This window comes from Drosophila guanche, unplaced genomic scaffold (genome assembly GCF_900245975.1).
Source record: "Drosophila guanche unplaced genomic scaffold, DGUA_6, whole genome shotgun sequence".
Classification (NCBI taxonomy): Eukaryota; Metazoa; Arthropoda; class Insecta; order Diptera; family Drosophilidae; genus Drosophila; species Drosophila guanche.
The window spans coordinates 11637985-11653187 of NW_022995744.1; the positions used below are offsets into that span (position 1 = coordinate 11637985).

Genomic DNA, 15203 nt, shown 5'->3' on the forward strand with positions numbered 1-15203 from the left:
GAACTTAACCCATGAGTAAACCATAGAAAATAATACTGCTTTCTAAATGTATTCTTGTCATTTTAAAAGAAGATATTACCACAAATTACTACAATTCGTACATTTTTATTATATTCGGTTGTGTCCTAAGTGCCCCTCTTAGACCCTCAGCCATGTAGTTATAATTGTAATCCATTGTATATAAAATTACCACAAGATTGGCTAGTTTTAGCGCTTTTGTTGTATTGTTTACATTGTAAGTCAAAACTAAAAGTATGGTATGCAACGTAGGAAATGTATACATTTTGTACATCCCCTCTTACGTTGATGGAGCTGTGAATCCCAACTAGCTATTAATATTTAACAGAAAATCAAAGTCGAGGTAAATGATTTAAGATTTAAGGTATATTTATGGTACAATTTTAGAATGGGAATATTTCCGAGGGTCTGACGGTATATTTTATCGATAATTTCGTGGTCATACTGGTGAGATGGAGGCGAATGTGAATCCTTTGGCGGTGATCCTGGTCTACTTTGATAGCAAGGGAGATCGCCTGCTGTATCGGTATCCGTATCAGACTTTGGGGCAAACCGAGGTGCCCACGGAGGAGCAGCGCAAGTCCAGGTCAGGAGGCCACTGCTGCCGACATCTGAACTCCACTTCAATGCCTTTTGCTCCTACAGAAAACGAAATCCCTATGCCGTCGCCAACACTGACGATCTACTCCAGACGCCCACACATATCAGCCAGGGTCAGCTGCAGGGCTTTGCCGATGAGGTCCTGTCCGCTCTCTTTGCCGTCAAGCCGCAGCTGTGCAACCAAAAGTTCGAGCTGAAGCTGAACGATGTTAGGTTTGTGAGCCATCCCACGCTGATTCCCCATAAGGAGCAAAGGCCCAGCAATGCCAGCAGCAGCATATCGCTGCCTTCAGTCGGTGGGGCCACTGCCAATCCCGTGCCAACCGCTTCAGCCACCGTCGGGTCTGTCAAAAAGCAACAGATGCTCATCAACATTGTCTTTGCGCTGCATGCCCAGGCCAGCTACTCGATTGTGAAGTGCTATCACGAGCTAAGCAAACGCCTGGGACTGGCACTCAAGTTTGAGGAACAACGCAGCGGCTATCTTACGGAGCAGACGGCCCACATGGCTCGCACACACGACGAGCAGCAACAGCAGCCGTTGGAGAGAACCCTCGAGCTGATTGCGGAGAGGTGCAGCCTGGCGCAAGCCCTCAAGTCTATATTCCATGATCTGTGTACCACCGGCCTACTCAGCACCTCACTAAATCAGAATCTGACGCTCTGCTTCTGCCTGCCGGCCAAGGCTCATCAGCTGCACAAGAAGGGCAGCATGGTGGACCCCGAGACGATAGATCGCTGTCTGCGGGCACTCAAGCCGTACCATGGTATGCTCCTGTTGGTGGACTTTGCGGAGCTGCTCGACTGTGTCCCACCTACGGGGGCCAGGATGTTGTGGCAGCTGGTGGACGCCTACAATCCGCTGATCAGCCTCCAGAGTATGGCCTCCAACGCGGACCTAAGCATCGAGCATGTCTACAAGCTTGTCTCGCACCTGGTCTACTGGGCCAAGGCCACCATCATTTATCCGTTGTGCGAGACGAATGTGTATGTGATTGCGCCAGACGCCCCGCTGCACACAAAGTCGCACCTGGTGGAGAAGTTCTCGACTCGTTTTGCTGGCATGTCCCTGTTCGAGGTCATCTCCGACTTCTCACTGCCCACATCGATTGGGCATTTGACCACTCCCCTACAGCAGCCGGCACGGCAGGGCATCCTCGCTCAGATGGTGTTGTGGATGCTGCAGCACCACCTGCTCATGCAGCTTCACACCTACGTTCAGTTCATGCCCAGCGAGGACGACTTTGGCGACTCGGCTTCCTGTGGGCATCAGCTGCGTGGAGCCAGCGACGATGAGGGGGACCAGGATCCCGATCAAGACGAGCTGCACGATGGCTCCATGCTGAGCATGTCCAGCCAGCCGTTGCCCGTCCCCGTGCCATCTATCAGTCATCGGCGAGACGTCTCCGAGGACCACTCCTCGCTGGCCTCAGACAACATTGCCGTGCAGCCCTCATCCAGCCACAAGTCGAACTTCAGTATGACCGCCTCGCTGAGCACGGACAATTGCGACAGCATCGATTCGATGGAGGATGAGCAGAAGCTGAAGGAGCTGTTGCAGGTCTTCAACGATGCAGATCGGGCCGCCATCCGCCGTATACCTGCCTCGCTCAACGTCGACGACCTGGCGCTGCTGGTCAAGCTCTATCAGATGGGCTACTTCAAGAGCGAGCATCATCTCGAGGAGATCATGTACTTTGAGAACCTGCGGCGTTCCCAGCTGCTGCAGTTGCTCGACAAGTTCCGCGACGTGCTGATCATCTATGAGACGGAGGATCCGGCTATTGCCTCTATGTACAATAACAAGTAGTTTAAGTAAGTACCGTGAGCATTCCAAACGCAGCCAAAACGAATATACGTAATGAATGTGAATTGTGAATTTATCTTTAAATCGGGGCTTCACTGTAAAACATCACAGTATTTTTATGGTTGGTATTTTTGTGTGACATTTTAGACGGTGAACATTTTTTTAATTGGCTGCTCTCCAGGCGAAAGAGGCAATTTAAAAAAATCGAAGTATGAATACCCTATTAACATTTAAACCGCTGATTAGCAGATCGAAATTATTAAATATTGATAATAATTGTTAAGTTACGAGTTCAAGGTTCTTGTTCCAGCTGAAACTATCGTATAGTATATAATGGCATATCTGAGCCAATATTTTGGTATATTTATGAGGGTTAGACTTTTGTCGACAAATCCGCAGTCGCGACACGTCAGAATATTTAATTCTTTTATTTAAATATTTGCACAGTTGTCGAATCAAAACCTCAGGCACGCGCTCAGAACACACCACTCGCAACCATGAAGTGCAAGCAAGCACATAATCTGTCCTTGCTGGGCCTGGCTTTGATTATTTTCATTGCGATTTCGACGGTGACAGCTTTGCCCGTGACTCAAAACAAAAAAGCGGACGCCAAGGAGGCTGAATCCAGCAGCACCCCCGCCACAGCTGACGTGGAGACGGCTCTGGAGTATGAGCGTTATCTGAGGGAAGTGGTCGAGGCACTGGAAGCTGATCCCGAGTTTCGACAAAAGCTGGACAAGGCCCCCGAGGCAGACATACGTGTAAGTGTGCAGGGGATTTCCCATATGTTGTAGCGATAACCAAGGTCTTCTGTTTTTTTGCAGAGTGGCAAAATAGCTCAAGAGCTTGACTATGTGAATCATCATGTGAGAACAAAGCTTGACGAAATAAAGCGACGAGAGTTGGAGCGACTGCGCGAGCTGGCCAATCAGGCCTATGAGCTAAGGAACGACATCGATCGGAAGCATCTGAAGGTGCCTCTGCATTTGGATCATGACAATGCGCACACTTTCGAGATAGAGGATTTGAAGAAGTTGATTCAGAAAACGTCTGATGATCTGGCCGAGGCGGATCGCAAGCGTCGTGGGGATTTCAAGGAATACGAAATGCAAAAGGAGTTCGAGCGCGAGGCCCAGAAGAAGGAAATGGACGAGGCGTCGCGTAAGAAGTTCGAAGCGGAGCTCAAACAAAAGGAGGAGAAGCACAAGGAGCACGGCAAACTACACCATCCTGGCAACAAGGCTCAACTGGAAGAGGTATGGGAGAAGCAGGACCATATGGACAAGAATGACTTTGAGCCGAAGACCTTCTTCTCCATCCACGACGTGGACAGCAACGGCTACTGGGACGAGGCCGAAGTGAAGGCCCTGTTTGTCAAGGAACTGGACAAGGTCTATCAAAGTGATCTGCCCGAGGACGATATGCGCGAAAGGGCTGAGGAAATGGAGCGCATGCGTGAGCATTACTTCCAGGAGACGGACACCAATCACGATGGATTGATCAGCATCGAGGAGTTCATGATGCAAACTACGAAGGACGAGTTCCAGAAGGATCCCGAATGGGAGACCATCGACAAACAGCCGCAATACACTCACGATGAGTATCTGGAGTACGAGCGCCGCCGCCAGGAGGAAGTGCAAAGAATGATTGCCCAGGGACAACTGCCGCCCCACCCAAATATGCCTCAAGGCTACTACTCAGCGCCGCCACCCGGCGGTGTGGCCTACCATGAAGCGCCGCCTGGAGCTCAGCTCCACTACCAGCAGGCAGAACAGCAGCACGCACAGCAGCAGCAACAATATGCTCAGCAGCAACAGCAATACGCGCAGCAGTACCAGCAACAGCAATACGGCAATGGACAACCCGTGCAATTGCATCCCAATCAGGTATATCAGCATGCCGGACAGATACCACAACAGCAGCCACAGCCAGTCTATCAGCAGCCACAGCCCGTGCAGCAGCAACAACAGCAGCAGCCGCAGCCCGTGCAGCATCAGCAACAGCAGCAGCAACCTGTGCAACAGCAGCAGCCCGTGCAATATCAGCAGCAGCCAGTGCAACAGCAGCAACAGAAACCTGTTCAACAACAGCAGCAGCCAGTACAGCAGCAACCCATTCAACAGCAACAACAACCCGGAAGCCAGCAACATGTACAGCAACAGCAACCCGTGCAACAACAACAGCCCCAAGCCCAGCAATTGAATAATCAACAGCCGCCATCTGTGCAAAGTCAACAGCTTCCGGTACAGCAGCAACAGAAAGAGCATCAACAAAATCAACAAATACCACAGCAGCAACACTAAAAATTCCTTTCGATGGTGCATTTGGTATAGAGAAAAACGTATAGAAATCGAATTAAATTTTTGGTTGATTTTGAGACCACTGATTGGACTGAAATAGCAAAACACAAAACAATTTCTCACTACGATTATATGGCAAGAAAGAAATTAATAACCGAATGTCGATTCGGCTGCCACATTGTCTTTCCATTGTAAAAGTTATCTACTTCTCTCTCTTTTATACTCTTTCTTCTTCTCCTGTCCCTCTGCATTATGCGAAGTTTTTTTAACGAATTTTTTGTACATATTACTATTTATACAATATGAGTTTTCATAGCAGAAAAATAAATAACAATTGGGTCAGACCACGGAAGAAAACTTTACAAATGATTCAACGCTTCATCACAGTAGTTCTCGTATAATAAACGATACAAATACGTATGTAAGAGAAGTCGAAATATTATTGGATGCAGAAAACTATTTCGAAAGCCTACAAAAATGAATCCGAAATCTACAACAATCCCGAGTTGCTCCAGATGCAATAAGAACGCAAGTTTTGCCATTATTATTTCTTTCTTTCTTTATTTTTTTATCAATATTAAAATTATAATGTTCATTTCAGATCAATCAGTTCCTCCTGCGACGCACCACCACAATGGTCTTGATGCACTTCTTGGGGTTCTTGCACTTCACCTGCTGGCGGGTGTTGCACCAATTGTTTCCCCTCCAGCATCGCCTTGTGGTTTTCTTAGTAGTTGCAGCGGTCACTGATGAAACGGTCGTTGTAGCTGTTGCTGCCTCCGTTGTTGCAGGTGAAGTCTGCGCCAGAGTCAACTGGATGGCTAGAGCAATGAGGGCGGCTACGAACAGGAATTTCATTTTCGATTCGCCTGAATACTTCTGTGAATTTTCTGGAAATTTGTGCAGCTCCTATCGGCCTGATGTGACTGAGTGTTATGATTAACTGACGGGAGATATTGAGTCTTTAAAGGGGTTTTGCTTCTGTTCCGACTTCTGAATTCCGCACACTTCCCTTTTGGAATGTTTTGCAAAGCTTTGATTACCTCTTAGTAACGGTAAACAGACAAAAATGTAAGCCAACAGGAAAGGCAACAGCAAATGTTTGTTCAAGCTGTAAAGCTTTAAATATTCAGTAAGTAGATACAGATAGCACACCAAGAGACATGTTTTCCCATACACGAAGAAGAGTGAACGAAGGGTGTATACAATAATTGTAACTCTTATGTGCTGGCAGCTACCTCAGAGAGTATTTCCTGCTCAATGTACCCTACTGGTGTGTGGTTAATATGATTACAGTTTTGCTCAAATTATTCAATTGTTCAAACATAATATCTTAGGGAGCACATAAGCATGTCAAATATTTAGCTATTTGCTTCGTATTGATACACAATCCATAAGACATAAGAAGTACTCGTACGTTATATGTACCATACATATAGTAAACACTGGTCTCCTTTTTTGGCTTCGACCGTGAGTAACCTAGGGATATTTATTAGGTTCAGCGTGAGAATCATTAGTGTGTTGAGCCAGTAGAGAGTGGTCATGGTTTAGGTCGAGGTTTGAATTAGGTTATACTTCAAGGAGACGCAACAGCGGGAAAAACGAGACCAGTAAGTCAACCGAGACCGTGTTCGAAGTGGACGTTGTTCGGAGGCAGCAACAACCGTTGCATCTGCAGCTACAACAACGACGACAGCAGCATCAGTGACCACTGCAACTACCAAGAAAACAACAAGGAGATGCTGGAGGGGAAACAATTGGTGCAACACCCGCAAGCAAGTGAAGTGCAAGAACCCCAAGAAGTGCATCAAGACCATTGTGGTGGTGCGTCGCAGGAGGAATTAAATGGCATCTAAGAAGTACAACAAAATAAATCAGAAATCAATTGAAAAGAATTTAATGGTATTAAGGTTTTGGAAGGAAAGATTACTCAGAATCATTCAGACCGATAGATTCGATGTCCACTATATGCCACAATAGTCGTTCACTTCGTAGTTGAAGTTGGGTTTTACTGTTTCTCTGAATCTTCTCGAGGGTACCTGTCTCCTCTAGTGGCATGAAACAATAAGATCTTACTGCTGCTCATAAGTATTGAGAAGCATTTTCACACGACTGTTCTTGCTCATCAAATAACTTTGGAGAATGGCTTACAGGCAGCTAGCATTATCGGTAGGTACTCATGGTCCACTTGCCCCATTTATGCGAATGCACTTGCAAAGACACTTTTAAATAAACTATGTAAGATATTTCGACCTTTGCGTTCGTTGCACTTCCCTTGAACTTCGAATTACGTAGGCGATTGGTGGATCAATTTCAAATAAATACATTTGTATATAGTATGATGTATGTACATACATATGTAAATGTGCTACAACTGGCTGTTATTGGATAGCTTGGGTATTTGGCATTATATTAAAGAACAGACAAATTAATGAATCCTCTGACTGTCTATATTCTAGATGTCCAGGAGCCGGACAAGTTAAATGCCTTACTTCTCGTGTAAGAAAAGAACCCCTATTGGCCGGATGTAAATATAAAACTTGTATGATTTCAGAGCAGTCGTAAAATTTATTGTTTGTTATTTTGGAATATGTAGATTTTTAGTTCCTTCTGCGACGCACTACCACAATAGTCTTGATGCACTTCTTGGGGTTCTTGCACTTCACTTGCTTGCGGGTGTTGCACCAATTGTTTCCCCTCCAGCATCTCCTTGTTGTTTTCTTGGTAGTTGCAGTGGTCACTGATGCTGCTGTCGTCGTTGTTGTAGCTGCAGATGCAACGGTTGTTGCTGCCTCCGAACAACGTCCACTTCGAACACGGTCTCGGTTGACTTACTGGTCTCGTTTTTCCCGCTGTTGCGTCTCCTTGAAGTATAACCTAATTCAAACCTCGACCTAAACCATGACCACTCTCTACTGGCTCAACACACTAATGATTCTCACGCTGAACCTAATAAATATCCCTAGGTTACTCACGGTCGAAGCCAAAAAAGGAGAGAGGTGTTTACCCCACATACTTATCTTCCCCTCCCCACATGGAAGAGCATAATGTAAAAGGAAGGAATCAATACGAAGCAAATACCCAAATATTTGCCATTCGCCAATGGGGGATATGTTTGAACAATTGTATAATTTGAGCAAAACTGTAACCACACACCAGTTGGATACTTTGAGAAGGAAATGTGAATAATACATAAAAACATCTCTTGGGCTCATATTTGGAATTGCCAACTGAATTTTTATAGCTTACATAACAGAGCAAATATTTGGCTTACATTTTGTGGACTTCTCGCAGCTGGGCTTGGTGCTGTTGCTGGTGCGAATAATAATCGTTACTAGTATAAATAGTACGTCGAATGCCACATCAATCAATCACAAAACCCGTTGTTCCCATCAAGTCGATAAGTGCTCTACACAGAAATCCAATTACTCAACATGAAGCTCCTTTTCCTGGTTACTTTGTTCGCGTTGGCCATGCAGTTGGTAGCCTCAGCAACTACAACGCAATCATCCGTAACGAAGTGCAAGAACCCGAGCAGGTGCATCAGGACCTACGTGATTGTGACTCGCCGAAGGCTCACATAGGGTTAAATGCTGAACAACCGGAATACTAATTGCCAAATAAAGAATATTAACTGAATTTTGTGTTTATCAATCGACAGTCGGTAGCCCCAGAGGCCTACTTTTCCAGAATCTGTGCTAAGCATGCTGTTTCGTAATCGTTAAACGAATGAAAGCACACGATACACCGCTATGATTCTTCTACCCTCAAAACCCATAAGAATACGAAATCGCAAAAAGTCGTAGTGCATTTTTCTTTGACTTTTATTGAATTCGTGGTGAATATACTGCTGAATCACTTAGCCATGCATTAGATCCGCGTCCATTAGAGCGCCCACGAGAGCGTCCGCCTCCACCACCTCCACCACCTCCACCGCGTCCCCCTCCACCGCTGCGTCCTTCTCCCCGTTCGCCGTCTTCACGTCCCCTCCTGCCCCTTCCACGACCGCCTCCGTCGCGTCCTATGCCACCACATCCACAATCACCGTCGGGACGACGACAAGGCCGTTTTGTTGAAGCAGATGCTGATGCAGATGTAGTCGAGGCTGCTGCTCCTGCTGTCGTGGTGGTGCTCACTGCCACCGTCTCAGTGGTGGATTCTGTTTCCGTGCTGATTGACGCGGAGCTGCTGGTGCTCGATGTGGAGGACGCCGCTGTGGTCAGGGGCACACACACACGAGAGTGGCCAGAATGGGCAGGGAAAGCACAAAAAGGTATCGCATGGTAACTCTCGTTTCTGCTAAAGCTTGTCTTTCTGTTGAATCCATCAATCAGGCCTTGCTATTTATACCACAAGAAATATGGAAACAATTTTCTTCCCGCAGAATATGTGCTATGTGCTCTGCTCTGCTGGGTCTTTCCGCGCTTTCTTAGCCATTGCATTGTCTATATTTCCTTTTCCTTTTTCGACTATTTTACAAATTTAAGATGTTTCTTATATTATTCTGTGTGCACTTCGAGAGAGATAACTATATTATAATCGGATTTCCATTAAGTCTAAACATCTTCCCACCTTCACATCATTATCTTATTATAAAGGCACAAATATTCTCTACTCTAAGGCCCATTGTTCTGCCGCTGCAAAAACATGTGTGTTGACGAAACTGCAGAGCTATCACACAAAAACATCTACCACAAATGGTATATAAATAAGTTGAAATTAAAGAACGAAAGCGGAATTAAATCGTGTTCTGGGAACCGCCAAGCCAGAGAAATTGTATCTATTCTGCTTGATATTCTGCTAATGAAGGAGTTCCCTCCCTTTTGTCTATAAGAAATACACTATCAAAGGCAGCTAGTGTATAGAAATTGTAGTAATATTCTGATCGTGATTCGCGCTGATAAGCGAAATAATTTTAAAAGTCGTAGCTTTTGGATTTCCTAGCATACTTCTTAGGTGCTATTCGTTTTTTTAGTAGCTTTCAATGAAGTCTTTATTTCCGAGTTAAATTACCAAAAGAATATCCATTTGATTTGAAAATGGTATGCTCCTATTTCTCGTTATTACTGCCTAACTCTTGAACTCATTTAACTTTATCGTTTGTTGTGTTAGGAAGAGACTTACTGTTAAAGAACTCTTCTATTTTAGACACTCTTCGATGGGAAAGCATTGGAAGGGGGCGTGTATGGTGTGAGTATAAGAGAGCTAGAGCTTATCCAAAAAGTATGCCAATTAATCTGTACAATCTGTTCCCCTGTCTCGTGTTAATCGGTTTTTCCCAAAATTTCACTAACGTTGATCGGGAGCAAACATATAAACAATGGCCACGATAAATACTGTAAGTGTAAAGTCTGCAATGGAACTGGAACTGGATAGACGGCAGTGCTTTGGGACACATCTGTGTTTGGAGTTGGAGTTTAGATGATGGCGAGATGGCCGCTATAAATAATCGCTTTTACCCCATTGCCATCAACAGTTCCAACTGATCCAAAAAAGTTTCAACAACCTTTAACAATGCGCTCCGTAATCGCTCTTTCTCTGGTCGTCCTGACCACGCTTGTCCTATGCAGCCAGGTCTCGGCCACCGGAACAGTAACAACAACAGTTGTACCAACAACAACAGTGGCAGCAACAACAACAGCAGCTGCGTCGGCAACCACAACCACAGATGCCACAACAACAACAACTGCCGCCACCACCAAGAAGCATCGCCGTCGTCGTGTCATTATCAGGAGGATCGTAGTCCGCCGTGGAGACGGCATCCGTCGCCGGAGGAGGGAAAACTCCCGCACTGGCGTCCACCGTCGTCGTGAGGTTGTCCGTGTCCGCAGGACCTTCCGTCGAATCTAATCCGTTCCCCAAAGGCCCACACATACATACATACAATATTCACTAATAAAATCAGCAAGTGACTAAACGTTTAATAAGTGTTTATTTATTTGTCACGGCAGATCAGAGTCCTTTTCTGCCGAACGCTGAGTGTTGACCTGTGAGCAAAGCTATAAAAAAGTGAAGTTTGAACCCCACAAGAGAGCATAAAATCCTCAATTAGTGCTACTCAATCAGAAATAAAAAAGTTACATAAATGCGTAGAATTTTCATGATTAGACCTTGCTTAAAGGACATAAAAAATAACCAATAATACATTCTACATTCATCGATCGGATTGGGAATGATTACTGAAGATAAATTTGCACCTTCATTAATATTTATATTTATTAATTCGTTTGATGATTTATCCCTGCTCCATCACATCGCTTCTTGTGGCTTCCACCAGAGTTTTTCGACTGTCATCGTCAGAAGAATGGAAAGTTAGCTCTCTTGAATGTAATTTGAATTCTTTATTAGCGCCTTGTTTATTTAGAAATTCTGTTTTCGTGAATCCAAATATTGACACGATTTCTATTGTTGGCTCAGACAGTGTTAGACAGAGCGTTTACCCTGCACAGTACTCGTACATTCAGCTCAAATTAGCCCTACTGCTTTCTGTCAGTGAATACATTTATAAATAGAAAATGGACGAGCTTCAGACATGTCTACAAATGTGGGTGGGTATATGTAAATATTATGAAGAAACATTTTATCAAAAACTTTCCATTGAATGACTTTCAAAAACCATTTGATACATCAATGGCAGAAAACAATGGAAATTAGGATTTAACTGGGTTCCTATAATAATTATTATAGATCACGCCCAACCGACCTATAAATAATCCTACTTGATCCAATCACAGATACAGCCAACCAACAGTTAGCACAAATAAAAGCCACTAAGAGGAGGAACAGGAGACTCTGGAGTGATAGTGAGATCGGTTTGGGGTGAGTTTTGGGAGTGCGCTTAAGCCTGTCATCCTACAGGTTCTGATCCAATTGCAAAATGATCCTTGATCAGGAAGTTCTTGTGTTTTAGATATATACGTGTAAATAGTGAAAAGCTGCTGCGAGTCCTAGAACGGTGGCTTGTCAATACAGCACTCATCGGGTTTCTTAAAGACGAGCGCGTAGGTTAGAATGGGGTGAACATTGCTATTCACGGAGGCAGTTGACAGAAGCGAGTGCGTGGAGCAGGTCTCCATGAACAGCAACTCCGCATCGAAAGCACTCCAGCGACCACGCGCCAGCTGTTCCTTGACGTACTTCAATTGTGTATTCACCTGAGTTGGGAGCGGGAGGATGTGGTAACCAGTTTAGGGCTTGCTTCTCAGACAACCCACCATTGGCACCAGCAGCGGAGTGCGACAACAATTAAAGAACTCGGCCACAAACTTGCGTATGTTCTCAGGATGGGGTTTCGCGTTGATCGCCTTCTGCAGAATGACCCGAATGATGGCGCGAATCTAGTAAATAGGAAATCAGTGGAAAAGTCATCAGCAAACTTTTGTGTACCTCTGGATGTTCGCAAATGTAGGTCCAGTTGCCACGGCGCAGCTCCTGTTGTATGCGCGGTATGCTATTGTATTTTCCGATTGCCTGCGAGTCCCATTTCCCGAGGTCCCACACCTTTGGTTGGTTTTGCTCCGCCATTTTCAACAGATTTTTATATATTTTAGCTCTAGATATATTTGTACATTTACTTAAATTTAGATATGCTGAATGAATGAGTGAATGCTAGATTGATGAAATTTACCCTCTTCGTTTTAACTAGTATATTATAATTTCAAGCCAAAGCTCCCAGAGAGAGGTCTTTTGCTCTTTGAATTGAGCGTGCTCGATATTACTCAACGAAATTTTGCAGATTATAGAAACTAAGAATGGTAAAAGGGAATTTTAATGTTAATTATAGCATCTAATACTTTTTTTGGTTGACCTTTTCAGTTTTAACCTTATTTTGAAAGCAATTCAATAAATATAAGTGATGAAAATCAGACAACAATCTTGTGGAGAATTGAATTATGATCCGAGTAAAATTACAGTTTTAAATCTGGGCGTCCTAACCAGTTCGTAATATTAAATAGAATATCAAAGTCGAGGAATATGATTTAAGACTACGGTATATTTACAGAATATTTTGAAAAACAAAGGGTATACTTCGGTATATTTCCGAGGTTCCGTCGGTATCGGTAATTCCGCGGTCACACTGGATGAATTAATTAGAACTGTGCGAGATTTCCGTTTTTAATTAAAAAACATGAATTAAGGGCAGTAAATTAACACCAAACACGACTTCAGAAAGTTTAACAGGGAAAATACATCAACGGAAAGCGATGGTAAGCTGAGAAGATAGCTGGAAATGAAGGAAAACTCGCCCGGCTTGCCCGGAAAAATGAAGTGCTGGTCGTAATAATTGACCAAAAATAGAATGGAAACCAAACCCAAAAATAGCTGCGCACGTTTCTAATTAGACTCGACGTCCTTCACTTTACTGTCCATTGCAATTGCAGGCTGTGCTTGGTGCCCAACTGGTGATCACGCTGGTCATGGTCAGCGTGATACAGAAACTGAGTCCCCACTACTCCTTCGCCAAGTGGATACTCTGCCGCACCGGCCTCTATCGCTATCTACACCCAACGGACGACGAGCTGCGCACCAAGGGCGGTGTACCCAAGGAGAAACCGGCCAAGGGCAAGCACAAGCAGCAGAATGGAGTCTCCGGGCAGTTCCACATACCGCGCAGTATTGAGCTGGACCTGGAAACGTTGCCGGTGCTGGAGCAGGATGTGGTGCATCTGCGATACTTCACCGAATACCAATGGCTGCTGGACTTTAGTATTTACGCTGGCATTGTATACGTGGTCTCCGAGGTAGGTTTGAGATCGCTTAAAGCTTGACATTGACCCATTTAAACCATGCTCCCGCTCTATTTCGATCAGCTCTTCCATTTCTACTTTCCGCTGAAGCAGGAGATCAACCTGAGCATGGTCTGGTGCCTGCTGGTCATCTTCTTTGCCCTCAAGCTTCTGTCCTCCCTCACCGTGCTATACTTCCAAAGCGAGGAGTCTATTGGCGAGCGGTCCATGGTTATTGTGGCCTGTCTGGTCTATCTTCTGATCGCCATGATCGTGCTGATTATCGATGAACGCATTCTCGAAACAGGACTAGAGGACGCCTACACCAGTTTCAATGTCAGCGCCTCAAAGTTTCTCACGGAGCAGGGTCTACCCTCATCGTGAGTAGAGACCAACTCTAACCTGACCATCTGCTAATGCGCCCTTGTATTTCCAGTGGCCCGGCCTCAAAAATTGTGGTCAAATTCTTTCTCGCTCTGAGTTGCGGCGTGCTCGGTTCGCTGTTCACCTTCCCCGGTCTGCGCATGGCCAAGATGCACTGGGACTCGCTGAAATACTGCCGCGGCAATCGTGTAATGCAAGTCCTGCTGAATCTGAGCTTCGTGCTGCCATTTATTTTGGTAATTTTGTGGATCAGACCCATCAGCCGCGACTATCTGACGGTGCGGGTCTTCCAGGGCATGCAACAGCCTCTGTAAGCTTGTAAATCATTCATTATCCTCTTGAACCTCTTCTTAATCATTATGGATAATTTCTTCTTCCAGACTAACGCCGCATGCCTTTGAAACTCTGCGCCTGCTGCTGGTCATCTTTGTGGTGGTCATGCGCTTCGCCCTGATGCCCGTGTATCTGCAATCGTACCTAAACCTGGCCTATGATAAGATACTGGATCTGCGCAAGGAGGCCGGCCGCATCACCAATGTGGAGTTCAAGCAAAAGGTGTGAATAAGCTGCTGGAATTTCACTGTGAATTATCTAACCTTCCCTGCTTCCCTCTCCCCAGATATCCTCTATTTTCTACTATCTCTGCGTTGTGACCCTGCAATTTGCTGCTCCGCTCATTCTGTGCCTCTACCTGACGCTGATGTACAAAAGCTTGGGCGGCTTCAGCTGGGCAGGCGTCTTCAGCGAGGCTGTCGTGCTGCAGCACGAGTGCGCTGCCGATGACGTGGAGACGGCTGTATCTGGCGGTACTGAGACAGCCATTGAAGAGGGAGAGTTCAATATTATGGAATCGGCGCAGTCGCTGCAGGCATCGTTCAGTAGCCTTAAAAATGTATGAACCCCCAAATGACTCGAATGCCAGTGCCAGTTTTAACTTGTATTGCGTATATTGCAGGTTTTCTCAACGGAGGTGTACAAGGGATTTCTGGGCTTCGCCACGTGGTGGAGCTACTTCACTCTCTTTGCGACGTCCTCACTGGGCATCGTCTATCAGTCGTACTTCAACAAGACCTGATGCCCCACCCCATTTCTAATTGCACATACTTACGCTGGAGTTCTCTACACCCAGCCACCAGTCACCCAGCATGCTAATCCTAGTTAGTCACTTTATGTTTCATCGTAGTCCATTCGTAGCCCTTACGCGTTGATATTGTTTTAATGTCCAGTCAAGTGAAATCAATTTACACTGAAAACATTTTGGTTTACACTGTGTATTGTATATAATACTACTTCATCGATTGTTCATTAAGTTTGTAATAAAGACTTTTAACCAAAAGTCGATTCTCGTGTGCTTGAGTTAAGTAAAAG

At 45.2% G+C, this 15203-nt stretch overlaps 6 protein-coding genes across 6 annotated transcripts; 4 read left to right on the forward strand and 2 right to left on the reverse strand.

The window, feature by feature from the left end:
* The first annotated feature begins 437 nt into the window (after nucleotides 1–437).
* Nucleotides 438–2490, forward strand: LOC117579773 (GATOR complex protein NPRL3). The gene is made up of 2 exons (XM_034265829.1): nucleotides 438–604; nucleotides 664–2490. The coding sequence occupies exons 1-2, from the start codon at nucleotides 471–473 to the stop codon at nucleotides 2426–2428; spliced, it is 1899 nt and encodes a 632-aa protein (XP_034121720.1). The 5' UTR covers nucleotides 438–470; the 3' UTR covers nucleotides 2429–2490.
* Nucleotides 2491–2822: 332 nt separating this feature from the next.
* LOC117579599 (nucleobindin-2) lies at nucleotides 2823–5074 on the forward strand. Its single transcript, XM_034265531.1, has 3 exons — nucleotides 2823–3186; nucleotides 3250–4514; nucleotides 4578–5074. Exons 1-3 carry the CDS (start codon nucleotides 2923–2925, stop codon nucleotides 4726–4728), a joined length of 1680 nt encoding a protein of 559 aa, XP_034121422.1. The 5' UTR covers nucleotides 2823–2922; the 3' UTR covers nucleotides 4729–5074.
* A 247-nt stretch (nucleotides 5075–5321) lies between these two features.
* LOC117579600 lies at nucleotides 5322–5757 on the reverse strand. The gene has a single exon (XM_034265532.1). The coding sequence runs from the start codon at nucleotides 5581–5583 to the stop codon at nucleotides 5332–5334; it is 252 nt and encodes an 83-aa protein (XP_034121423.1). The 5' UTR covers nucleotides 5584–5757; the 3' UTR covers nucleotides 5322–5331.
* A 190-nt stretch (nucleotides 5758–5947) lies between these two features.
* On the forward strand, nucleotides 5948–6617 carry LOC117580578. The gene is made up of 2 exons (XM_034267183.1): nucleotides 5948–5971; nucleotides 6379–6617. Exons 1-2 carry the CDS (start codon nucleotides 5948–5950, stop codon nucleotides 6568–6570), a joined length of 216 nt encoding a protein of 71 aa, XP_034123074.1. The 3' UTR covers nucleotides 6571–6617.
* Nucleotides 6618–11044: 4427 nt separating this feature from the next.
* LOC117579378 lies at nucleotides 11045–12271 on the reverse strand. Its single transcript, XM_034265251.1, has 3 exons — nucleotides 12112–12271; nucleotides 11940–12062; nucleotides 11045–11879 (listed from the first exon to the last, which is right to left on the reverse strand). Exons 1-3 carry the CDS (start codon nucleotides 12247–12249, stop codon nucleotides 11673–11675), a joined length of 468 nt encoding a protein of 155 aa, XP_034121142.1. The 5' UTR covers nucleotides 12250–12271; the 3' UTR covers nucleotides 11045–11672.
* A 518-nt stretch (nucleotides 12272–12789) lies between these two features.
* Nucleotides 12790–15171, forward strand: LOC117579497 (transmembrane protein 161B). The gene is made up of 7 exons (XM_034265400.1): nucleotides 12790–12932; nucleotides 13107–13466; nucleotides 13536–13831; nucleotides 13888–14145; nucleotides 14216–14390; nucleotides 14455–14727; nucleotides 14791–15171. Exons 1-7 carry the CDS (start codon nucleotides 12930–12932, stop codon nucleotides 14908–14910), a joined length of 1485 nt encoding a protein of 494 aa, XP_034121291.1. The 5' UTR covers nucleotides 12790–12929; the 3' UTR covers nucleotides 14911–15171.
* Nucleotides 15172–15203: the final 32 nt, after the last annotated feature.

Bases quoted from the DNA above. Each gene is read 5' to 3' on its own strand.
- LOC117579773 (XM_034265829.1), top strand. From the start codon at position 471: ATGGAGGCGAATGTGAATCCTTTGGCGGTGATCCTGGTCTACTTTGAT. The intron at 605-663 runs GTCAGGAGGCCA...TTGCTCCTACAG, and splicing joins GAGGAGCAGCGCAAGTCCAG to AAAACGAAATCCCTATGCCG.
- LOC117579599 (XM_034265531.1), top strand. From the start codon at position 2,923: ATGAAGTGCAAGCAAGCACATAATCTGTCCTTGCTGGGCCTGGCTTTG. The intron at 3,187-3,249 runs GTAAGTGTGCAG...GTTTTTTTGCAG, and splicing joins CCCCCGAGGCAGACATACGT to AGTGGCAAAATAGCTCAAGA. The intron at 4,515-4,577 runs GCAGCAGCCAGT...CCAGCAACATGT, and splicing joins CAGAAACCTGTTCAACAACA to ACAGCAACAGCAACCCGTGC.
- LOC117579600 (XM_034265532.1), bottom strand. From the start codon at position 5,583: ATGAAATTCCTGTTCGTAGCCGCCCTCATTGCTCTAGCCATCCAGTTG.
- LOC117580578 (XM_034267183.1), top strand. From the start codon at position 5,948: ATGTGCTGGCAGCTACCTCAGAGA. The intron at 5,972-6,378 runs GTATTTCCTGCT...CGTTGTTCGGAG, and splicing joins GCTGGCAGCTACCTCAGAGA to GCAGCAACAACCGTTGCATC.
- LOC117579378 (XM_034265251.1), bottom strand. From the start codon at position 12,249: ATGGCGGAGCAAAACCAACCAAAGGTGTGGGACCTCGGGAAATGGGAC. The intron at 12,063-12,111 runs GTACACAAAAGT...CCTATTTACTAG, and splicing joins ACATTTGCGAACATCCAGAG to ATTCGCGCCATCATTCGGGT. The intron at 11,880-11,939 runs GTGGGTTGTCTG...CTCCCAACTCAG, and splicing joins CTCCGCTGCTGGTGCCAATG to GTGAATACACAATTGAAGTA.
- LOC117579497 (XM_034265400.1), top strand. The intron at 13,832-13,887 runs GTGAGTAGAGAC...TTGTATTTCCAG, and splicing joins GAGCAGGGTCTACCCTCATC to TGGCCCGGCCTCAAAAATTG. The intron at 14,146-14,215 runs GTAAGCTTGTAA...TTCTTCTTCCAG, and splicing joins CAGGGCATGCAACAGCCTCT to ACTAACGCCGCATGCCTTTG.